Here is a 25582-nt window from a genome sequence, read left to right as displayed (position 1 = left end):
ATGGAACTGAAGCTTGTAGTATGTTCAAATTGTATTACTTTTCCCTTCCAGCCAAATATTCTCCATTAGAGAATGGAAAAAACAAGGAAAGGGAAACAGCAAATAAAAGAAATGCAAGTCAAGTCTGAGTGATGTCAATGTGAGATTTGCTGCAGACTTTAATAGGAGCAGGACCAGACCCTTGAACCATCCACTTATTCATTGCTGCCTTTTGTGGATGTGCCGGTTTTAGGGGCATGACTGAGGAGAGATTCTTGCTGATTATATTTTTGCTTTGGGCATGAGTGACTCAACCATGCCTTACACAATGCATGTTATTAGTAACCATGTTCCCCCACTCTCCCCTTGCCCTTCTTTGACCTTTCATTGGCCAGGAATGGTGAAAGGTCACACATTTCCTTAATGAGATGACAAAATATTTTCTACAGCAAGGATGGTAGAAAGTGCTTTAAGACAAATGTGACCACAGGCTAAGAAGCATCAGTTCTTTCTTCCTACCCAGAAGACTAAATATGTCATTAGTGGTTAATATCCACTTTCTTGGGAACTAGGAACCTGACAAATCCTGAACTGCATTGTTTGAACTGTGTATAATGTACAAGCAGGCAGCTTTCAGCACTAGCATACCTCCTTTTGATTATGCTGGCAATGCGACCCTTTTATTAATAATTGTCATTAATTATTGTCACAAGCCCACAGATCTCTTTGAACTTGTGGAATAAAATTTGTATAATCAAAAGAAACCTCTTTCTTTTCAACATTCCTTTTGAAAGTAAGAAAAAAATACAAAAGAAATGTATATGCAAGAATATTAGTATGCAATACCCTTCTGGACCCTTAATAACTTCCACTAGTCTCCAAATGGCTAATTCTTTCCACCACCAATGCTAGAGTGTGTGTGTGTTTCTGACCTGACTTATAAAGTGGCATGCACTTTCCTGCCTAGTTAATGGAATAATATTTAAAACGGTGACCTTCTTACTTTATCATTTTGAAGTCTATTACACATACTGAAGGAGGGTAACACAGATAGAAATATGGAGCAGAACTATCTGAGACATACCATATCTAGTTCATAGTAGCTTTTAATAATTCAGAGTTAGCCCTGAGTAAGGGGCAGTGTGCAGCTATGTTGCTGCAGCAGGGACTTGTAACTTTATGTGACAATTCTCTCCCTGGCTACCCCCTTGTTTTGAGGGGAGGAGGGACAAGTATCATCAAGTATGGCCCGATAGTAGTTTATTATCCTCTGCACAACAGCTCAGCTACACAGCCTAGTGTCCTCAGGGGGTCCAGTCAAGGCTCCACTTATTCTCTGCTCCCCATCCACTGGCATTGGAGGGGGGACTGTGGCCTCCCAAAGGCTGTTCTCTCCTTCCTGTACTGCTGAGGGTGCAGGGCAAACTTGTGCAAGAGACAGTACTTCATTTTGCAGGATATATGAAGATCTGGTGACTCTTAAGGAGTTAAAATCAATTTGTTCTATTAATTGCCAGTGCTGAGCTCCATACAATCATCTACCTTTTTTAACATAAAATAATTTGAATGTAAACAGATTATAAAAAAAATTGCTTATTTTACCTGAGGTTGTCTTCACCACTTCAGTAGAATTTCTCAGTCCAATAAAAGAAAACTGGTAGAGCCTCCAAGATCTGGTGTCTCCTACTTCCACCGAACTGCGTTTCCACTGGTAAATAATTTCTTCCCTGGGGTAGCCATCTTCAAGACAATTCCAAATACAGCTTCATAATCTTTATTTTTTAATTTTAATTTAAAAATTTACTTTGTAGGAAACAGCTTCATTTTCTATTTATCCAGAAAAATATGGAGTAACATAGTCAAGGGAGCGAGGGTATGTTAGTTACCTTTCAATTCAATATTTTATTTATTTTCCAAAAGTGCATTTTTGAATGCCTCCTCTTCTTCCTCCCCCCCACCCCAGCTTGAGACATCTAGGACACAATCTGGCCCTTCTAAAGTCATGGTCAAATCTATAGCCTGATTTCAAAGACGTCAATCCACATGCCAACAATAGTCAGTGGAGTGACACCCATATGCAACAAGCGTGACAAAGATCCAGATCACAACATCTATTAATAAAACCTAACTCTCATGGCAAGCATAATTAAGCATTATGAATATCTGTGTATTCTCCTCTATGCTATATGTCTCAGAGCACATAACATTCTCAAGTATCATTATTATACTATATCTGTGAACATATACAATGTGTACACTTTTACCAAATAAATTCCAGATCCTCCCTGATCCAAATCCAATTGAAGACAACAGATTATGCTGATTTACCCTAGCTAAGAATCTGGCCCTGAGTATGTCAATGCAAATGAAGGTGGGATAGGTAATTTAGCACACTGCTTACAGCTTGAAAACTCCAGAGGACAGGAATGTTCATCCATTGGGAAGTTGTGCAACTGCAACTGACACTCAGCATCTATTGTCAACCTAAAGAGAAGAGATGACAAACGCTTAGTATCAGAAATTACAGCGCATGCCACAGTAATTTCTACTATTATAGCACACAAACCAAGATTCTTATTAACATGCCCCTAGCATACAAAATGTACAACGCACATAAGCACTGTATACAATGGGTATAATTAAAACATGATGATGTATTTATTTGCCGATTCAAAGTGTAGGAATATATGATGGTTATTGCATGTATCTGAGCAGTGAATATTGTGTTTTTCTTTTTAATTACACTCCCTACCCACAATGCATCTATTCATCCCTTGCAAAAAAGAGAAGGTGAAATGTGGCGTGTTTTAAAGGATTTATTGGAGTGAGTCTGAGACGGCAACATTATTTATGAGTAGCAATGCCATGAGTGAGTTATGCAAGTCATTTCAAATGGGTGCCAGCAAAACCTCTATATCATAGCTTGTCATTATATTTATATAGATGTATTTTATAAGAAAAAGTCTATTTTAGAAATACTCTAGAGAGTTAAAAAAAGTCTCTATTTCACATTTGACCTCTTCAGCATTGCCAGTTGTACATATGTCTCCACTATAGGGCATGCGCTGCATGGTACATGCATTGGAGGGAATTATTCAGTAGGAAAGGAGAGAAGTCTTTGAAAAGCAGTGGGAGCAAGGAGAGAGTAGCAGAACATAGTGCTACCACAAGACTCTTCTGTGAAAGCTGCAATTTCCATCCCACCCTTATGAAACCCGTGGTGATGGCATTCTCTGTTGGCTGGTGCATGTCCAAGAACCATTCTCCAAAGCCATATTGCACCCTGTCTCCTGCAGTCATGCTTTCTCTATCTCATGCTTTGATGATGATCAGAATGGAAGATGTAGGAGCCATCTGCCTTCCAGAGCAACTGAATCAGAAATGCACACTCTCCCCACAGCAATGATAGAGGAACCTATCCCAATGCCCTTGAAATCAATGGGAGTTTTGCCTGGGATTGAAATGGGAGCAGGGTTGGGCATTTAGTAATTATTTGCTGAGATTACTGCCTTTTTCTTCCTCTCACATTTCATCCCTCGACAATCCGACTTCAAGATCACCGGATATATACCAAGAAGGCAAAGCAATCTGCTCATCAGATAATGATATTCTTATCTCTAAATGATTTTTTCACTGGTGTCCTTGTTTAAAACTGTTTGAATTTACCACATGGTCCATAAATTCAGTGACAGTTTGGGTTTGTTTTCTGTTGTGGGGATGTTTTAATATCACTCACTAGCGTGAGTCCAGTTGGTTCTTTCAGGCTTGCAGAAAAGCTTAAGTCTGTGTTAGTAATTTTGCCGCAAGGGGCAAGGTTGGCTAGAACATAGTCATACAAATGCCAAGATTCTCACTATTTTCATTAGAAAATCACTTAAGATTTGTTAGGGAATAAGTGCTCATGAAAGCGAGTGACCACCAGTAGTGGCTAGAGCCCGGCATAATTCCGGCAAGGTTCAACACACAAGCCTTTACCAATATACCATATTTTTGTCACTTCCAATACTCTTTTAATATGGGATCTCTCAAATTGTGTGCTCGATTTCTGAGGCACATTTTGGATGAGATGATCACATTTAGCTCAAGCCAAGGTTTATTATTAGAATTTGAATGTTACTGGCACTGACCATGATATTTAATAGAACTACTGACTACAAGTTAATGTCAGATCACTAAAGAGAGAAACTGAGTGTTTTGAGGAGAAAAGTAGTGAGGTCTGAAGAGAGAAGAGAGCATGGTTTGAGATATTAAGACCTATTTAACATTTCAAAAGCAGATGTAGGATGTGATTTATCAGACTGACTTTGATTCACGCTGGATTTAAATTCCAATCATTTTCTTATCTCTTCTTCAAAATGTGATGCATAATGAATGTAAAATAACTACAAAATAACTCTTGTAATTCAGACATTTCTTCCAACATCAAAAAAGATTCTTAAGCAAAGAAGAAAGAAAATGTTTAGTAACCTCTAAGAAACCAAAAGGGAGATATATGAATGGATAGATATGTACACTGTCCTAATAAAACTTTGATGAATATAAACTCAAAAGGTTTTGGATCAGACTCTAAATGACTGATATTACCTCACCCATTTTGTCTGTATTTCCACAAGGATTTCCAGAAATTAAACATTTTTCACCTGGGAGCTTTATCCAGCTCCACCGACGTCAAAAGGAGCATGAAATGGACTTGAATGAGAACAGGAAACTTTGATGCAAATTGGTCATAAATACTGATTAATTCAATCAGTGATTTTAAAATCTTCTAATTTAATAGCTAGAAGAGAAAATTATAAGACTGGCAAAACAACTGGTAAGCAATACATTGTAAACACAATGTTCTTCAGGGAGAAGATTGTGTTACCTTATATTGAATAGTTCCTTACTCCTCATGTAGTTCTATTTACTTTAGTGAGATTCCTTGTGGAATAGGATGTTAAAATCTGGATGAAAATGAGACACTTAAACTATGGCAATATCCAGCCTTCTAAATAGACAAAGTACAAATGATCTATGCATTTCACATTTTCCAGGACATTTTAAAATTACAATCAGCAAGTTACGTTAAGTTATGCATTCCAGTTATGTTTAAACCTCTCCTATGATTAGAAATTTATAAGGTATTTTTTATTCACATTACAATTGCATAAAATGTACTTCTTTGCTTTTCCATGAGAAACCAAATTTAAATTCAAGTGTAATACCTTAGTGTATATAGCACTCTGCCATCATTCCAGATCCTGAGCATCCTATTGGGCGTTGTTATCCAATGAGCATCAGCCTTCTTGGAGTTTCGGAAAAACGTATCTGGTATCCAGATCTTCCCAACCATGTTACTGTTCAAACGGAGCACTTTTATCGTGCTGTTGAATTTCAGACGTCTGTCATACCAGGTTTGGGCGAAAAATATATCGATTGTATATTCCTGTTCATTAATCAGAAATAGTAGTGAAAAGATTGTGCATGGTAGGGTCAGAGTTGCACTTTTAAAAGCATTTCTCTGAAAAACCTGAAAAAGTATTTGCAGTCACTATGAGAGGGATTGATGCTAAAGCTGGTTGAAAAACTTTTTGATAAATTTTGTGATTTTTATTTTCAAAAATAAGGTTTGATGCTGTTTTTTCCCATTATTCACCCAAAGCTAACTGATAGCTATTGGTTGTATCTTTTTCAAGTCAGTGTGTCCCTCCCACTCTCCAGCCAGTCTTAGTTGGGAGAGGTGTGTGTTTGATCAGTTTGGTAGGGGATACACAATCCCTAGGGTCCTGTGAGGAGGCATGGAAAGAAGGGGAAGGCTTAGCTAAGCTGGAACCTCCTCTTTCTCTTTCCCTGCCCTGGCACTCAGAATGCACATGGAGATCATGTCTGATCAGGGAGTGGGGTCAGTGGAAGGGAGAGATTTCTCTGCCTCCTCATGCCTCCCGTTGGCCAGTCTGTGGAAGGAAGGGAGACTTGATTGTCCCTTATGCTTGTCCCCTTGCTCCATATGAAGCTCTTAGGGAGTGCAGCAGCCATTCTGCAGCTCTTAGAGGTATAGTTTGAACTGTGTTTCCAAGAGGCTGTGGGTCTGGCCAGTCACTAGTTTGGGGCATGAGGAAAATATTTGTTTCATATGGCAAGACTGGCAAGGTGTTTTGCTCCTTCCTTGAAGCATCCTGGAGGTCCAATTCTAGGTTAGTTAGGAGAGAAATTTAAAACCTTTATGTTAATAGTGACATTTGTAATTTTGTTACAATTTGCACTCCCTGTGAAGATCAAAGGGGCCAGCTATCACAGGTAAACGTAAGAGATCCAGTAGAAAACTGGCAGACCCTATCAGTGTGCAGACCTTAAGTCTTCCCTATCTAACTTTTCATGTACACGTTCATTCCACCTCATGGGGAGAGGGGGAAGAGGATTCAGAGGTGTACTGAATCCTAGGGATCAGGCTGAAGGGGGCCACCTCTAACTATGGGATATTTGACATCAGGTCATTTAAAACCATACTGGATCAAAGTAAATGTCTGGTATTTCTTGAGGAAGGCCTATTACCCTCCAAAAATTAAAAGTTAATTAAATTGCAGATCCATCCTTCTACCTCCGTTTCATTCTACTGTGTGTCATGATCAATGTCTGTATTTCTATACCAAACAATGCCTCTAACACAAGTGTTATGACGTACATATTACACAGGCTGTTTCTGGCTGTGAGATGACAAGAATACTAAAGTGTTGGTCCATCCTCACCCAAATTAATATGTTCTTGCAAGCCCTTGTATGATTAAATAAGGGACCACAACGTGGTTGCACAAGTGTGAGCTAGTAACCATGTAATAATGTTATTAAGCACGCTCATACCGGTTTCTGATGTACGGAAAACCTCCACTTCCACTCACAACCATGCCCTACTCTTCTCCATGAGTTTGATATAATAAGACTTTTAAAATAAAATACATGCAGTGCAGTGTCAAAAATAATGGAAACATAATTGCACTGCAACTATAAAGGAATTAGTGCATACATCAAACCGAATATACTGATCATTAAAAGTGTAGCAAAGTGTTAAAAACAGTTACCTACCATATTGATAGCATTCACTGGACCGATGCTATTTACGTACATGTCAGTGTGAATTACTGTTGGTTTCACTGCAAGGAAAACAATAAGAATTGCTGATACAAATCAAGGTCAAAATCCACTAAATAAAAATTACACATAAGGTTATTATTTTGGAGTGTCTATTTTGTGTGTGTTTGGGGGGTGGGAGGTGTGAGTGTGAGTGAGAGAGAGAAACACACATTTCCAAACAGCAAATATAGTAAAAAATAAATTTTACGGCAATATTTCTAGTTCCTCAATAGACAAAGATACTTCAGCAGCAGACTCTGATCACACTTATACTGGTGTAAATGAGGAATAATTATGGGACTCAAAGGCAATACACTGATGTGAGTGAGATCAGAATGATGCTATGCCTATGTATTGTTGTCTGTATAGGGGACTTTGTTTCTCAAAAACAAATTTTATCAAATGCAACTCCTTGAGAAAACACACACTTTTTTCAGAGTCCTCTTACACTGTGTTTCAGCACTCATTTCACATGATGGGACTCAATGCAACGTGACTGACATAGCCTGAAGTGATGTCTGCAGATAAACAAACATTTCATGAGCCCAAAACAACATTTGGGGCTTGCAAAACAGGAATGGAAAACAATTGTTAGACTAGTTTAGTTTGAAATATTGTTCTCCCACTTTGACCATATTAATTCCAGACACCCATAACAAAAACAAAATCAGTCTTCCCAGATTATTTTTATGGATGTTTCACTCCTTTTATTCCCTAAAGTCTGGGATTGGGAGAACAAGCCATACAAGTACTCTGGTTATGTGTGTTTCATTGGGAATTCCTCTGCTAATTTTACAATGTGTACATAAGTATTATCAGTGGGTGTTACCCACATAAATACTCATGTTAACTTTCTTTGTGGAGTATAGGTAAAAATTGTCGTTCTTGGTTTTAAACTTCTTCAGACTTGCTTGAGCTAGCCTATTTCATGGAGCTTCCTGCCCCCTATTTCCTTTTGTTTCTCTAGCCCATGACTTCTCTCTGTTCCTTTCCACAATCTCATTATTATTATACGAGACCCTTCACTTCTGTAGTTTTTATGATCTGGGATAGGCTTCATATGTTGCCTCACTTCTTTAACTACTCCATTGCTGTTCTAAGTTCATCTGAAAACTCATGAGTGAGAGCCTCAGTTGATGAAAATGGATATAAACCTTCAATGATGCTATTCTCATTACTTCATCTTAGGGTCTTCTAATCCATATCATCTCCCCTTTTCTATACTCCTTTCGATCCTCTCCATCTGCTGCTATGTATTATTTGTAACTTTGTGACTGTATAATTTAACTATATAAAGCATTTAGTGATACTCACCAACATTTACAAAACTGAATGCTTAAACTTAAACTCCTAACTCCATGTTTAGGCACAAAATAGAAGTGGCTTGATTTTCAAAGTAGTTGAGTTTCTGGCTTCAGCAATTTCGATGGAATTTTTGGGTGCTCAGAACTATTGCATATCAGGCCATTTAGGTGCCTTGATATGGATTTATCGGGCCATCCTTATACACAAGCCTCACTTACACATCTTGGCCAAAGTGTTTATGATAAATATTATAAAAAAATGAAGTTATATTGTATTATATTTTGTTTTTATACCTTTTGTGTGGATTATGTTTCCAATACATATATTGCAATGTGAGGATTCTCTTCCTCCAGCCCCCATTTCAATTAAAAATAGGTTAGAAAACACACCTCCTATGTCAGGTCTCAGTTTGTTGTCATATCCCTCCAGCAATCCATTTAAAATCAGGGTGACATCACTCTCGTGGACTTTGGGAGTCAAAACCCATGTTTTGTTGGATGTATAATCTTCATAGTCATCATCTCCCTTTTGGCTAGAACTGTGAGGGAAAGAAAATTGAAGAGCAAGAAAGTCTTGAAAAACCTGAATGTTGGAATTACATCCATATACAGCCCCTTTTGAAAACATGCTATATGAATAATCCTGTTCTAATAGCACTGCAGTACTTCACAAAGTATTACAAAATGTTGCCCATTTTATGACAGAGATATTGTAGTCAGGACGTTGCATATTACCTAAGGTTAAAGCTCACTTTAGTGAACTTTCCTTTGGTATAATAGAGATCATGTCCTGTGTATTCTATGGTACATCAATGCTTCTGTCCTTTGAGACATCTGTTTCTTCTCCTCTTGACTCAGATGGGACATATTATAGAACACAAGAACATATAAAAAAAACCTCTTGTTGTCACTTAGTTTATGCAACACTCCAGTAGAATATCACTTTGAATGGACACCATGTACTTACATTATTTCCCTTTGAGATGAAAACTTGACATATCCTATTAATGACAGGACCCAATAATTACATGAATTCAGACAAACTGTCATGTAGCCTCACTGCACTATGATGAGCCTGAGTTTGTTGCGCAACTGGAAAGTTCAGCACAAATAGTTTGGGACTTGGTTTTCATTTTCACTTTTGCTCACCAGAGGCCAAGGAAAAATAAAATAGAAAAAAAAATGCAGATTGGCTATCACCAAACTAGGACTCAAAGGAAATCCAGTAACCCAACCCTCATGCTATAGAAAGGGCAAGTCAGATGCTGAGAACTGTAAATCACAGCCTATGCTTTCTTCAAAATGCCTGGTTATAATACCAAATAAATTATGTTATACTTCGCTGGCACAATGTTAGCAGATACTATGCAAGCTCTTTCACACAGTTCTGCCAATGCTCCTCTATCCTGAGCTGCTGCAAGGTTCTTCCTATTCCATCCTTCAGATCGCTCTTGATTTGAGACTTTTATTGGTGCTGAAAACATGCTAAATTATATGGTGCGGTTGGGGTGTTCACAAATAGGAACTAAAAGGAGGTCATCACACTTTTTGCTTGAGAACACAGTCTCATATCCATAATGTGCAAATTATAGCCACATGTGTAAGAGCCACTAGTGGGGGAGGGGTAGAGGAACTCTATCTGCTGGATCATCAGCTATGCTGAACTCATTCTTGGAGAGGCAACCCTGGTGCAAATAAGTGTGGCCACGGGATCCCCAGTGACTACTCTACTGGTCCAGAACTGCAGTGAGCTAAGAGCCCAATCTTTCATCCTTAGGTCACCATCTCTCTGCCTCTGGCCCACTCTGGAAAACCATTCTGTAGAGGGAAGAAAGACTGGGTGGCAGTAAGCCAACTATGCTTACTCTATGCCACCGGGGGATTTCAGCAGCACAAATGAGATTTAAACAGGGCTGAAGATCTGGCTCAGTTTCTCTTCCCTTCCCAGTACAATATCATGGGAAGAAGCCTTAATGAAGCTGCTTGCTTTTCCCGGTCGAGATCATGCAAGGTTCTTAATGTCTGAGAGAAACTGAATGCCCTGCCCTTAAAGGGGCTTTAAAGGCATTTGGCATCTCTCAGGAAGCAATGCAGGACTGGACCTCAGAGTGGAAGACAGGGCTATTTGGTGATGCCACCAGAACCATACATTCCAAAGGAGATAAGGCTGGGACAAGGTCAGCACTGCCTTCCCTGTACAGAAGCTAGCACTCAGAAGCTGATACTGGAGGTAGTACATGCTATACCCTTTAAACATGTTTAGCAATACCATTGCTGTGTGCACTCCCCCAGGTATCCCTCTGTGATGCTTAGGCATCATGTGCCAGCAGCCACCACCGGTCACATACTACATAACCCTCCTCCACCCAGCCTCAGGGAGATGCACATAACTGAGCCTTTAATGTTTATTGGCAATCAAAAGGACAATTTTTAATTGGCACTCTGCTGCATAACTCTGCTATGTAGAGACAAACCGGCATGGATAATTAAATTGGTGAGGGAAGCTGGTTTATTCAGCTGTCTGGAGTTTCAAACATTTAATTGCAATTTAAAGGAACAAATCTCAGGCAATATACACCCCCCTGTATGGCACAAGAATCAATATAATCTATATTGCAAACACGGGATTGGATTATGTTTTTTAATCTGTATGAAATGCATAGAAAACCCAAATTAATTTATCAAAGCCATGTGTCTTTGATGTAATCAATTAAAAGTTTTTTCAGAGATCCTTCTGAAGCAGAATTTTCTATTTCCTACATGAAAAAGAAACTCTAAATACAATATCTCTTCACTCACAAAACACATTCCTGAATACAAAGGAGATGAACAAGGTTTAAAACTTGAGCTGCTGATTACAATGGTTAGAATGACAGAGAGAATCAGGTTTCAGAGTAACAGCCGTGTTAGTCTGTATTCACAAAAAGAAAAGGAGTACTTGTGGCACCTTAGAGACTAACCAATTTATTTGAGCATGAGCAGTTTCCACAGTATGCATCCGATGAAGTGAGCTGTAGCTCACGAAAGCTCATGCTCAAATAAATTGGTTAGTCTCTAGGGTGCCACAAGTACTCCTTTTCTTTTAGAGAGAATCAGCATTCTTATTTGGCCTAAAAGGATAAAACTGAAGACATAGTCCAGGAAAGACTTTACAGTCTGGATTCACAGTTTTACATTCTCTCCTTCGTATTGCTCTGATGACACAAAATTGCCATAAACCCAATTTAACTGACCAGTGAATCCAAGGTTATTACAGCTGTGTTGCATCATCAGATCAGTGCAAGGCAGCCAGAGTGAGATGGTGAATCTAGCTCCAGGTTGCCAGTGGACAATGAGTCTTCAGTAACTGTATCCTTGTCTGAACTAATAGTCATTCTTTTATGGGTAAACCTAAGCAGAAGATTAGAACAAGTAGAAGTTTTTGATTAAACTTGTTTATTTTTAATGTTACTCTTTGATGCCCTTCTTTTACATTTTTAGAATTTATATTTTTGATTAAGTGAATATAGTGTGACAAAGCTCTGTACTTGTCTCCATGGGTCCCACGTTTCCTGGCAGATTTCGCTAGCCTCAGAGGCTCACTGTGACCCTCCTCGTAACCCTTCTCTCTCTAGAGACAAGGGTCACAGTCTACTGAGCCATTTTCATCATAAGCAAGCGAGGGAGGTAAGGAGAAGCTATCCTCCTTTGCACAGTCTCTGTTGTCTCCCAGTCTCAGTGATTAATCAGGGGGTGGGAGGTGCTAAGGGGGGAGCCCAGGCCCGCCCTCTACTCCGGGCTCCAACCCAGGAACCCTAATAGTATCAGCTATGGTAGCTGACCTTTTAGAAACATGACACGTACAATTCCCTGGGCTACTTCCCCACAGAGGCCCCCACTTCAAGCTCCACTTCATCCTTACCTCAGGGCCTCCTTCCTTGTGCCTGATATGGTGTGTACTGCTCAGTCTCTCCAACAGCACAACTTCCTCCCACATCTCCTGGCATCCGCACTCACCTGACTAACTGGAGGCTTTTAACTAATTTCAGCCAGTCCCTGATTGGCTTCAGGTGTCCTAATCAACCTAGCTGTCCTCCCTGCCTGCTGGAAAGTTTTTAATTGGCCCCAGGTGTCTTAACTGACCTGGAGCAGCTGCCATTTAACTTATCCTGGTACCAGGGATTTGTTTAGCCTGGAGCTAACGTATCTATCTCCCACTACTTTTCTATAGCCATCTGGCCTTGCCCCATCACAATAGATACATTTTAAAATATCCACATAAAAGCTGGTTTACACAAAGGCAAATATAACCTGGTAAATGTTATCTGTGATTTAATAGCAGATTTTTTAAAAAATGCTTTTACTAGACAAACAGTGATGAAAGTTTAATATTGGGTGTGCTCTGGGTATATAAGAGAGCAACTATTAAATCATGACCCTGACGCATGGGGCTGGTCATGCTCTGATCGATGCTGGATGCAAATCAGGGACAAAAATGCCCCCCGCTGTAGATGTTAGTTTTATGATCAGAAAACTTGCTATGTAAAAATGGCATCTCCTCATACAACAGAGCTGCATCTTTTGTCACTGAGAGCCAAAAATCAAGTTTTTGCTACCTTAGACAGGAAGCATTAATTTTTTCAGAGTCCACAGTTATAAGATAATGAGCTACAGTGCATCCTGCTCATACATCTACCAGAGAAACATTCATCAAAACCATGCCATTTCATGGATATAATACAGTTTGGCCCACCAGATATTACTGGTGATGATGCACTAGCCAAAAGTTAGTGTTTCAGACCTCAAGATACATTTTAAGGACTAATATGTAGAAAAGAGTTCAGTCTTTTTACTTGTTAATTAAGCAAATGTGGTATAAAAATCCTACAAAGAACAATAAACCTGGGAACCCCATGATGCTATTTTTAGAGTGACTTTTCAGAATAGAGCCTGGCTTTAAATTGAATAAATTCTCGTATAGCAATATTTCCACAATCATATGAGTATTTATTTCAGAGATCTAAAGTACATGCCAAGGAGAATTTCTCTCCTAGCTCTAAAATGAGTTTGCTTCATTGTGTTTCTGTCTTATTTAAATAATGTATGACTTCCAACTTCTATCTCTAAAGATCATTGTAGGGGAAAAAAGAACAATTTTAACAGCTGTCTCTTGTTTATTCAATGTTGAGTAGAAATTACAAATTTGTAAAAATTCCCTTTGGCAGTACATGCAAAAAGAACGTTTAAAACTCTTTTTCCTTGTGTGTTTTATATATTTACAATCTATTGGTTTGAATTCTTTAATCTGTTTAAGATGAAAGTATGCCCAATACTGCTAATCTGTCAATTATATTTAGATATAAAAGACATATATAGCATTTTATAAGACCATGTCTATTACTTGATAGAAAAAGAAAATATAGTGCAGAGCCAAATGTATAAGGAAAATAAAAACTTTCAAAAGAGAAGAACTGGAACACAGTGGAGGATGCAACAGGAGTTAGAAAGCTAGAGGAGCAATAAGACTTCTTGAACTATCATGCATAGTTATTTATCTAATTAGGCTGGAAGCTCTTCTGGTCTGTGTTTGTACAGAGCCTAGCACAATGACCCAATTTTGATTGGAGCCTCTAGGTGCTAATGTAATACAACTATATTATTAACTATTCTGATATGCTCTTTTAAAAAATATTTAAGTAGAGAACATCTCCCCACAAAGCAATGTTTTCTGTTCCCAATTGACAGTTCCTGAGTGGTGATGAGCACGCGTAGCTCTCGTTGACTTCATGGGGAGTTGCAAGTATTCAGCATCTGGCAGGATCAGGCCTAATAGTATTAAAGGATGGGAGAGTGTAGGACTTTTCAGATTTTTTTTTAAGAAGTCTACAGATAACTTTGTTGATTGGCAGCCCACTAGTACTAAAGATTCCATCTCATCCTTGATGATGAATTGCAGGAGTGGGACTGTGATCTGTTTGCTCTCTAGGGAGATGGTGTCTACTAAACCGTCATCAGCTGCCACTTCTGACCATTTTGAAATCCCAAACCTAAAAGGAAGTCAAAGGCTTCAGAAGTGATTAATGAAGGGATAGTCAGTCTGATACCTAATGAAAGTTATGTTCCTAAAGCCCCATTCATATTCTTAAAAAACCCTCTGAGCCCATATTATCAGAAACAGATTGGTCTATCTTCCAAGTGTTTTCAGGATCATGAAACAAAACTGGTAAAACTCTCCTATCGAGATTATTTGGAAACACTTAAGAAATTAGCTTTTTTATCCTTATGAATACTAGAGGACTTCAGATGGAATATTCAAACAAGTAAGCAAATGTACATTCCTATCTTGCTAATGTGCATTAAAGCATACTTTAAGAAATTAATTTTAGTCATTTTGACACAATGATATGCCCTCCTATCCTGTTAACAGCCTGGAAGAATAAAATAAATGAATTCAAGCCATTTTATTAGAGGTATTTGTTCTATTATTTTGAGGTAGAACTTCCTGAGTTCTAATCCCTGCTGTAAGACAACTCCTTCTCTAGTAATGGACAAGCCACTTAATGTCTCTACCTCGGTTTTCCCATCTGAAAAATCCAAATAGTAACGCCATCATAGGTCAGACTCTGATCTCCTAGCTTAATATTTAATAGTACTTCAATTTCAATGGGAGTACTTCTGCAGTAAAGTACTATTTAGTGTGACTAAAGGAGTTATAATCAGGTCCTTAGAAACTGATCCTGAAAACACATATGTTCCTATATAACCTGCCACGCTCGAAGAGTTACTTATGTGCATGTTTGCATGATCCTGTTTGCATTTCAGTGGAACTCCTCACTTGACTCAAGCTACTGACATGCATGTTTGCAAAGTACTTTGAAGATGAAAATTGCTAAGCACTAATTATTTATTAAATTAGATCAGAGAATGCATGAATTTAGATCCAAAGACATGTCATCTGGGGGTCACAACATAAGACTGAGAATCAGGAGATTTTAATTGTATTTATTTAGATGTATTTAAATGTGTCTGTCTAAAGTTCAAGGCACACACAGATGAGTCCACAAATGCATACAAAATTAAGAATCAATTCCCAGTGTTGCAGATTTTGGACTTTGGGTAACATAGCCTTTTTTGTCTCAGCTTTCCCAACTCTAAAATGTGGATGGTAATACCAACCCTACCGCAGAGTGGACTTAGTAATTAATTTGCAATGTTCATTAAGCTCTTCAGACGGATGGCATTATAGAAATGCAAGTCTTATTCAAGCTGTTAACTATTATGGGCCAGATCCTCAGGCCCTATGCTGATTTCATAGAATCATAGGGATAGATGAGACTGCAAGGATCATCTAGTCTAACCCCCTGCCAAGATACAGGATTTGTTGTGGCTAAACCATCCAAGACAGGTGGCTATCCAGCCTCCTTTTCAAAATCTCCAGTGAAGGAGCTACCACAACTTCCCTACCAAGTCTGGTCCATTGTCCTGCTCTTCTGACAGTTAGGAAGTTTTCCCTGAGATTTAATCTAAATCTGCTGTAAATAATGTAGTTTGAATCCATTACCTTTTGACCTGCACTCTGTTGGAAGAGAACAACTTTTCCTCCATCTCTTTTATGGCAGCTCTTCAAGTATTTGAAGACCACTATCATTTCCCCCCCTTAATCTCCTCTTTTCAAATTTAAACTTACCCAGTTCCTTCAGACTTTTCCCATGTGGCTTGCATTCTATCCCTTTGATCATCTTTGTCGCTTGCCTCTGGATCCTTTCCAGTTTCTCTACATGCATTGACCAAAATTGGACACAGTACTCCAGCTGAGCCCTAACCAGTGCTGAGTACCATGGTACTATCATGTCCCATGACTTGCATGCTGCCAGGGTTCCCTCCCTACTCTGAGCTCTAGGGTGCAGATGTGGGGACCCGCATGAAATACTCCCTAAGCTTATTTCTACCAGTTTAGGTTAAAAACTCCCCAAGGCACAAATTCTCCCTTGTATCTTGGATTAGGCAACACTGCCACCACCAAGTGATTTAGACAAACTCAGGGAAAGGACCACTTGGAGTTCCGGGTTTTTTTAGGACACTAAAAAAAACCCCAATCAGATGCTAAAAGAAACAGAACTTTATTATAAAGAAAAAAGGTAAAAGAAGCACCTCTGTAAAATTAGAATGGCAGATAATCTTACAGGGCAATCAGATTAAAAAACACAGAGGATTTCCCTCTGGGCCAAACTTTAAAGTTACAAAAAGAAAACCAGGAATGCACCTTTCTCTCAGCACAGAGAAAAATCACAAACCAAAACAAAAATAAGCTCACGCATTCCCTTGATAGTACTTACTAATTCTAATGGAGTTGGATTGCTTGCTTTCTTGATCTGTGTCCGGCAAGCACACAGAACAGACAGACCAAAACCTCCCCCTCCCCAGATTTGAAAGTATCTTGTCCCCTTATTGGTCCATTTGGTCAGGTGCCAGCCAGGTTACCTGAGCTTCTTAACCCTTTACAGGTAAAAGGATTTTGTGCCTCTGGCCAGGAGGGATTTTATAGTACTGTATACAGGAAGGTTGTTACCCTTCCCTTTATATTTATGACACATACTATGCCTCTATTAATGCAACCTAAAATTGCTTTTCCTTCTTTTGCAACAGCATTGCGTTGCTGACTCATGTTGACATTGTGATCTACCACAACTCCCAGATCCTTCTCAGCAGTGCTGCTGCCAAGTCAGTTTTCCCTCATTCTGTATTTGTGCATTTGTTTTTTTTTTCCATAAGTGTAGCATCTTACATTTGTCTTTGTTGAATTTCATTTTGTTTTCTATAGACCAGTTCTCCAATTTATCAGGGTCCCTCTGAATTTTAGCTCTATCTTCCAAAGTGTTGGCAACTCCCCCCCGTCCTCCCTCAGCTTTGTCTCATCTGCAAATTTGATCAGTGTGCTCTCTATGTCTACATCAGGTAACGCATTATAGAAGGTAAACAACACCGGACGGAGAACAGATCTCTGTGGAACCCCACTTGAGATGTCATTCCATTATAGTTATTCTTTGTGGTGGTTTAACCAGTTATGTATCCACTTAATGGTAGTTCCTCCGAGCCTGCATTTCTCCAGCTTACTTATCGGAATGTCATGTGGGACGGTGTCAAAAGGTTTTGTGAAGTCCAGGTATATTATGTAGGTATATTACCTCATATGTTAGCTAATCTTGTTATCTGCTTGTAGAAAGACTCATCCACTTCTGGTGGTCTACAAGAGACTCCCACCATAACATCACTACTATTCTTTTCCCTTTTTATCCTCATCCAGAGACTCTCAGTAGGTCTGTTGCTCACTTCCTCTTGGACCTCAGAGCAAGTACATATATTCTTGACTTACAGCGCAACACCTCCTCCTTTTTTCCCCATACCTATCCTGCCGGAACAAGCTATATTCCTCCATGTTGGTACTCCAATCAGGGGAGTTGTCTCACAAAGTCTCTGTAATGCCTGTAATGCCTCTGTAAGTCTCTGTAATTAGGTCATAGATTTCTTCATATACCATGACATCCAGTTCATCCTGCCAGTGGTGCTGGAATCTTTTTAATAGTGGGGGTGCTGAAAGCCAGCTCCCTCACCCCTGTCAGTGCCCCCCCTCCCCACAGCTGGGGCCAGACAGGGGTACTGGGGCAAAGTCTGGGGATGGGCATGGGGTCAGAAGTGGAGCCATGCAGCCAGAACCCCATGTACAGAGCCAGCAGCAGAGCCGCAGCTGCGGGGCCAGCAGCCGGAACCCTGGGAACAGAGCCCTGGGAGTAGGACCATGGGCTTGGGGCCCTGGGTGTGCAGCCAGTGGCTGGGCAGCAGGTCCGTCAGCTGGGACCCAAGCCCAGGTGCAGGGCCAGGAGCAGAGTCCCAGGAGCAGGGCCCCAGGCACAGACCAGCAGCTGGGGAGCAGGGCCAGCGGCTGGGACCCAAGCCGCGGTCTGGGGAGTGGAGGCCTGGGTACGGGGCTAGCAACCCCGCATAAAACCTGGGGGTGCTGCAGCACTCCCTGCACCCCTAGTTCCTGCGCCTACGCATCCTGCTTGTAATACCAGCTGAGGATCCAGTCCTCTATATTTATTGCAATACCAACTGTTCACAGTGATCTGGTGATCACTATTCTCGGGAGGGCAAATGTAGTCTCTATATTCCTAGTTATGGAAGCCCTTTGATGGTATAGATGGTTCTCTTGTGCAACCAGATGAGGTTTGCAGCCTTTAACTAGAACAAAGCCCAGTTCCATTGACATGTTCTCTTCCTCAGTGCATAAGAGTAGAGGATAGCAGGGTTAAAGGATCATCCCTTCCAAGTATCCTGCTCCCATGGTGCAATTGTGTTGATGCTATGGGGAGTTACTTCATTTAGTCAGTGGGCTGATGCAGCCTGTGCAGAGCAGCTCCACAGCTCTTGGGAGAGGATACTTTCCTCCTCCTCTTCTCTGGGCTGTCTAGGGAGACACCCTTAGTGCAACCCACTACTAACAGACATGGCCAGTGTGCTCATATGCTACTCTTTAAATATGAGGAATGGAAATGCACATCTTCATTGTGTATCTGCTCCCGCTCCTAATGAAATCAATAGATATTTCCCCACTACCGTAAATGAGGTTAAGGTACGAGAAGTGACCTCAAAAATGACATTTCAGTGTCTTAAATATATTCTCCCTTAGAGATTTTGTAGTTGAGTTTGTTTGGTTCACAATTCAACATAACAAGCCTAATTATCTATTCCTATACTATCATGATTTATTTAGTTTCTTATACAATGCCCATCATTACACTTTACACTTTTTGATTGCCTCTTTGCTAGCCCTCACTTAACCCATGACCATTCAGGTTTCTGTTTGCAAAGAGCAATGTATGTAGCTGGCAGTTTCCTCAAGGGGAGATCAACTCCTGTTTGAAGTTTATTTGGAGTAACTCTAATCAAGTCAAAATTATCCAAATCAGAGACAAATTAGTGTAATTGAGAGATGAATCAGACATACAATTTTTTGGCCAGCTACACCTAGCATGTGAAAATCAAGCTGCACTCTCTGATTTCTATATTATCATGATCAACAATAGTAGTTTTGGAATCTAAATCTAGGGACAGATTGTTAACCACATACTTCTACTGGTGATCAATTAATCGCGCAGGTAATCCCACTGAAGTTATGCAAGCAACTCTTAACTGATGGGAGTAAAAGGTTCACAATCTGGCATTTAGCAAACAAGTTGGTTGGTGTTTCAGGAGGTACAATGGAACGCCACTCACTTTTCTCTAGCTGTAATGGCCCACACATAGCCTCAACATTCAGACCTGGGGCCAGATACTCAGCTGGTGTAAATCTGCATAACTTCCACACACACAATCATAGAACTGGAAGAGACCTCGAGAGGTCATCTAGTCCAGTCCCCTGCACTCATGGCAGGACTAAGTATTATCTAGACCAGGAATCACCAACCAGTATATAGCGAACAAGTAGTCCATTCTGGAGCCTCTGACAGTCGACTGTAATCTCTGGCCACTAAAAATCCAGTGGCACAGTGGGGCTAAGGCAGGCTCCCTGCCTGCCCCGGCCATGCACTGCTCCTGAAATCTGCCAGCATGTCCCTGTGGCCCCTGAGAGACGAGTGGGGGTGGGGAGGAGGTCTCTGCACTCCACTCCTGCCTGTCTTCAGCTGAGATATAATGATTTAGATCAACTGTAGATCTGTCCCTTGATTCTTTGGCCATGTCAAAGTTTTCCATTAAAATAAACTTCAAACAGGAGTTGATCTCCCCTTGAGGAAACTGTCAGCTACATGCATTACTTTTTGCAAACAGAAATCTGAGTGGTCATGTTGTGCCTGAACAAAAAACCAGAATCAGTCCTGGACAGTCACCGACTAATTAGTTCAAATCTACTAGAATATATTTTGTTTGGTTGGTGGTGGCTGTTTGTTCACAATCTAATCTTTTATACCAAAGAGGCCATAAAAGCCATAGAACCTGAAGCAGGCAGTTAATCTACTCACACATATAGTAAATCTTCCACTAAAAGCACTGCTGTTTTCTCTCTCACACTGAAGGATTGCTGTCTTCCTTCATAATACTGTTTAACTTAATGAATGCAAGTAAACACAGTCAAGCTAAACTCATTCTCTGATACGTTAAAAAAAATTATCCCAATCTGTCTTTCATACATTATTCATAATGATAATGTGCTCATTCAGAGGGAAGGACATTTTCCAAGTTCCCATTGCAGATACAGTAAGGCATGAGACACTGTGGAGACTGGAGTATTTGCAAGAGTTTACAGTATCTCTGGAGATATAGCCACATTTGTATCATTTCTGGTTGATTGCAGATCATATTCTATGTAAATCTAACTCAATTAAAATGAAATATATGTTTACATAAAATCATGGGTCAAAAATTCTATCTTTCTATCTTAGGTACATAGATAGTCACCACTGCCCCATTGAGTCCCCCACAATCTTTAAGTCTTAGGCTAGTGCTTTAACCACGGGACAATGTTTCCTGCACTACCCTAATTCTTTATTATTATTACCAACACTATTTCTACAGTCCTGTCTTGAGGCTCCAACCCAGTTGTTGTTTAGAACTATACAGTCATGTAACAAAAAGATGATCCCTGTCCCAAAGGGCTAACTCAGTACGTAGCTCCATCAAAATCAATGGAACTACTTGCAGAATACAGACAGGTCAATGGTCAAAACTTTTGAAGGTGTAGTAATGTTAGTCTTGGGTGTGATTTTTTACAGCATTTTTATTCTGGCAAAAGCCACAAGGTAGAAGCAGTTAAACCTACAAAAAAAGTGCTTTCACCAGCATAGCTTTTTCCTCCTGGTACAAGCTGTGTCCATATAAGAAGAGTTTGCTGGTAAACCTATATAGCATTTAGGTACTAATGATTGTCAGTAAAGGTATCATAGTCTGTCTGCAAATGAGACCTATTTAGGCAGCAACATGGAAGGGTATATTGAAGTGGCTGATCTGATTTACAACTTGAGTACTCCAGTTTTACCGTGGTATAATTCTCTTGAAATAAAAATCAGATCCCCCAAAACACAGTATATGTATTTTTTCTAATTCTCCCCCCTTTAGAAGAATAACTATGAATCTGTGAATGGCTTTTTTATTATTGTTTGGTCTGTGATCACATTCACCACATAAGCATGTGACATCCTGCAATTACAACACATTACACTACACACAGCAAACACTGTCGTTCCTTTATTCCATGAATTTTTAACCAACACAGTTACATACTTCAATCAGTCATGCTAGCATAGAAATCGATTAATCTTTCCAGAAGCAACTAGCTAATTCCCAAGGTAACACACATTCATATGACACCCGCATTGTTTCTTCTCAGAAAAGCAGGATATGAACTTAAAAACAAACAAGCCATTACTGTCTCGGCGGAAGAAAAATGTTCTCACAAATCTTTTGAATCTAACAACTGATTATTGGGAAAGAAGTTAATGTCTGTTCCTTTACTGCTACCAAGATAAAAGGGTGATGAGCAAATTGGTTCATAAAATCCTAAAATCATAAAAATTTAAGAGGGAAAAGATGGTGCATATAGTTCAACATCTCTGCCAAAGTACAACTGTTCTCGATGGTATATTTTCCAGGGATATGACACCCAGTGAGCAACGTGTCATAGTCTGAACCATTCAAATCATTTCAATATCCAACAAAAATATTATTGAACTTTGCAGATTTATAATTAAATAATCAGATTGAAACTCAAGATGTCCAACAGTAGTAAATGCTGTTGAAACAGACAAAAGATAAATTAGTAGAGTTCCCCCAATTGTAATTCAATGCAAAGAACTATGAACAATTGTCAGAAGAAAATGCTAAGGGAAACAAACAATTGGGGAATTTCTGTCTTATTTGTCTGTCTATATATCTTGTCTGTCTAATTGTGTTCACCAGCTGGTCCTGTCATTGCTCTTTCTTCAGATATGGATATTCACAACAAGCCTCAAACTGTTTCACTTCATTTAAACATTTATATGATTATAGCATATGAAGCAATCCTTGATTTAATTGTGTTGACTACTACAAGATTTATTACATTTAACATTGCAATTTTACCATAGTCTGCAGGGATCTTTAAGCAGCCACACTGTATTTCCTTGATATTGCTTGTCCTCATCTGAATTAATACATTCAGACTTTTAAGAAAGTCACGTTCAAGAGTAAGAAATTAAACTTCAGAGTTACACATATAACTGGGGTTGTTCTGTTAGATATGGATTTTATTTGGCTCCTAAATATGATTTATCTCCTAATGTTAAAAGACAGAAAGAGCTTTTCGTCAAATCACTGAACTAGTAAATAATGTGACTCTTCTGGATTAAGACAGTATTGATAACCTGAGGTGTTCAAAAATTATAAAGTGTGCCCTCAAAAACTCATAAGATTGACTTAAAATGCACTTCCAAAATATATTTGGTGGTTTTTTTTTAATTTACCTTCCAGTTTTCAAGCTTTTGAGGCACACATTTTCAAGCTTTTCTCTATCATGAAGATTATAGCTTTTCATTACCATGAAGATTATAAACTCACTTATGACTCATGATTTATGTCATCCTATGGCTTGAGGCACAGGAGCTTTAAATAGAAAACAACAACAAATATTGCAACAAATATTGCACAATTTAATAATAGATACATAGATTCTAAGACCAGAAGGTGCCATTGTGATCATCTAGCCTGAAGTCCTGTATAACACAGGCCATAGAACTTCCCCTAAATAATTCCTTGAGAATATCTTTTTTTTCCTTTTAAACCCTATCTTGATTTAAAAATGATCAGTGATGGAGAATCCACCACCACCCATAGTAAATTGTTCCAGTGGTTAATTACTCTCTGTTAAAAATGTATACCTTATTTCCAGTCTGAGAACAGCAACATTATTTACAATGAAATGGGGCTCAAACCCACAAAAATCACTGAATAATCTTCCTGAAACTAAAGAGAGTTAGAGGAACCCAGAAGGGTATTTCTAGCAGAAGACGCTTAAATCAAGGAAGGAGCCTGGAAGCCTCTTCAGAGATGGGTCCTGGATTTCAAATATGCAAGGGTCATGATTAAGACAGCTTTGCTTGGTTACAGTGAGTATCCCTATGGTTTTCTCCTGAATATGGCAATGTCTGTCAACTCACAACTATAAAGATAGATCATGCTTTGGGTTCTACATGTCTTTTGACAGTCATTCAGCCTCACTGGCACTAATCAGCGATCTCTAGCCCAACACCACTGTTAAATCTCTTCAGTGACTCCTGCTAAAATATTGCATGACATTCAAGACTTTATTAGTCACTGTAAAGCTGTTACTCACAAAGGACTGGTTTATCTTTCAGTCATTCTGTGTCCACCCCCAAGACATTCTTTCAGATAAGCAACTTCTTCTTAACCACATGATAAATGTAAGTCCCTCAGTAGCTGGGATTTAACCAGCTATGCTCCACATATGTGGATTCAAATGAGGTTCAAAATGCAGAATTCAGTTTTGTTTGCTTTTTATAATAGTTCCTGGGATTACTTTTTATTAATCCCCTTGGGAATACATGTGAAAAGTGTTGTGTCAATACATATTGCATTTTATTGTAAGCTGTGGTTTGTTGTGTATTCATTGAGATGGAAAGGAGACATAAAGAGACGAATGGCTCAAAGGATTGCACTGGGCTTTGGTGCCTTTCATATCTATGCCATTGGTTCAACTCTAGTCCAGACTGGTAGTGACTGAAAGTAATGACTGATAGTGAAATGTGCTGGTGGCTTCTGGCCAGTTCCTCAGTTGTCACCACATTACTGGGAATGGACACCATTGTTGGCAATCTCAGCAGAGAGGTCAAAGGTTAAATGGGAACATAGCATGAAATGCAGCATCCCACCCAAAAGAGGCATCAGCAGCAGAAAGCTGAGGTGCACTGGTTGAGGGAGTTGATGCTGAGGACTGTGATAAATAAAGGGCTTTTAATCTCCAGTTCTGTCAAGATGAACTTATAGATGTAGTCAACGTTGAATTATCTTGCAATGCAGGACTCCCTGACAGAGCTGCTTCAATAAAAGCTATGTTAGCAGGTCAGAAATGTTTACAGCATGTAGGGAATGGAGTAACTACGAGGAGAGGTTTAAATATTCAGTGAGCTGCAAAAACAGTTGTACCTTTACAGAATCTGATGGATTTGTAAAAGTGAACAAGTGATTCATACAAGCACCCACAATATCAGATGATTATTTCAACTTATCATAGGTATTCAAACTGAGCTGAACATTTTATAAGAAAGTTTTCTCATATTCTATTTCCTGGAAATTATATAAGCTACCCACCTTCCTCAGTTTTTCTTTTTTGTCTTGTTTTTCTAATGTGCTTATCTAAGTGGCAAAAACACAAGAGCAATATGTCACCAGATTTGATTCCCATTTGGCCAGAAAAAGGAAGAATAGACTCATAGAGTTTAAAGCCAGACAGGGCCACTAGATCATCTAGTCTGAGCTCCTGGATATCACAGGCCACCACTATCACCCTTCACCTGCACACTAAACCCAACAACCGAATAGAGATAGTGTATGGAATGTATGTATGTAAGGAAATGAACAAGAGGAGAAATAAGTGTTGGTAACCTTTTCACTCTAAATTCTTACTTTATTACAAATTGTTTGCCTATTCCTAAACATACAGTCATGACCCTAAGAAAATTATGATCCTCAAATGGGTATTTCCAGTTTTTGAGCTCAACATTTTCAGAAGTGGTGTTTAATTTTGAATGCCCCTAATTCTGTGTGCCAAATTGAAGATACCTTCAGCCTGACTGTCATAGTTCCCATTGCTGAGCTTTCATGGTGTGACATTTTGGGGATCATCCAGATCAGGAATGGGTTCTGTCACCACCTGCCCTGTAACCTTGGGGTGCATTAATACTGTGTTTCTGTGGCTCAGATCCCTGACACCCCTAGCCTGTCCACAAGCACAAGGTATCATCCTGGCTTCCACCAACCTAGTTATTCCTTGCAGGGTGACACAAACAGCCCTTCTGGTCCTGAGTCTCCCCAAATCCATCCATCCTGAGTTCTTCCCTACCAGACACTTGGACTTTTCTCCTCTGGTTCATCATCACCAAAGTCGTGAAACCAGTCACCCAAATACCAGCTTACTCTGTCCCCTAACTCCACACAGTTTGCACAAAA

General features: G+C 39.5%; 1 protein-coding gene across 3 annotated transcripts in view; it reads right to left on the bottom strand.

Moving 5' to 3' along the window:
• Positions 1-25582, bottom strand: part of GABRG2 (gamma-aminobutyric acid type A receptor subunit gamma2) — a 98849-nt gene that overhangs the window by 56730 nt on the left and 16537 nt on the right. For all 3 annotated transcript variants that reach the window (XM_048861508.2, XM_048861510.2, XM_048861509.2), the window contains exons 2-6: positions 8780-8928; positions 7038-7105; positions 5184-5404; positions 2381-2463; positions 1582-1719 (exon numbers count right to left, since the gene is read on the bottom strand). In XM_048861508.2, coding sequence (XP_048717465.1) covers positions 1582-1719; positions 2381-2463; positions 5184-5404; positions 7038-7105; positions 8780-8928 — 659 coding nt within the window. The remainder of the gene's footprint in view (positions 1-1581; positions 1720-2380; positions 2464-5183; positions 5405-7037; positions 7106-8779; positions 8929-25582) is intronic.

The sequence above is a fragment of the Caretta caretta genome, chromosome 8 (assembly GCF_965140235.1).
Source record: "Caretta caretta isolate rCarCar2 chromosome 8, rCarCar1.hap1, whole genome shotgun sequence".
Taxonomy (NCBI): Eukaryota; Metazoa; Chordata; order Testudines; family Cheloniidae; genus Caretta; species Caretta caretta.
The sequence above is the reverse complement of the archived record's forward strand: the minus strand, read 5'-3'. Positions and strand labels throughout refer to the sequence as shown.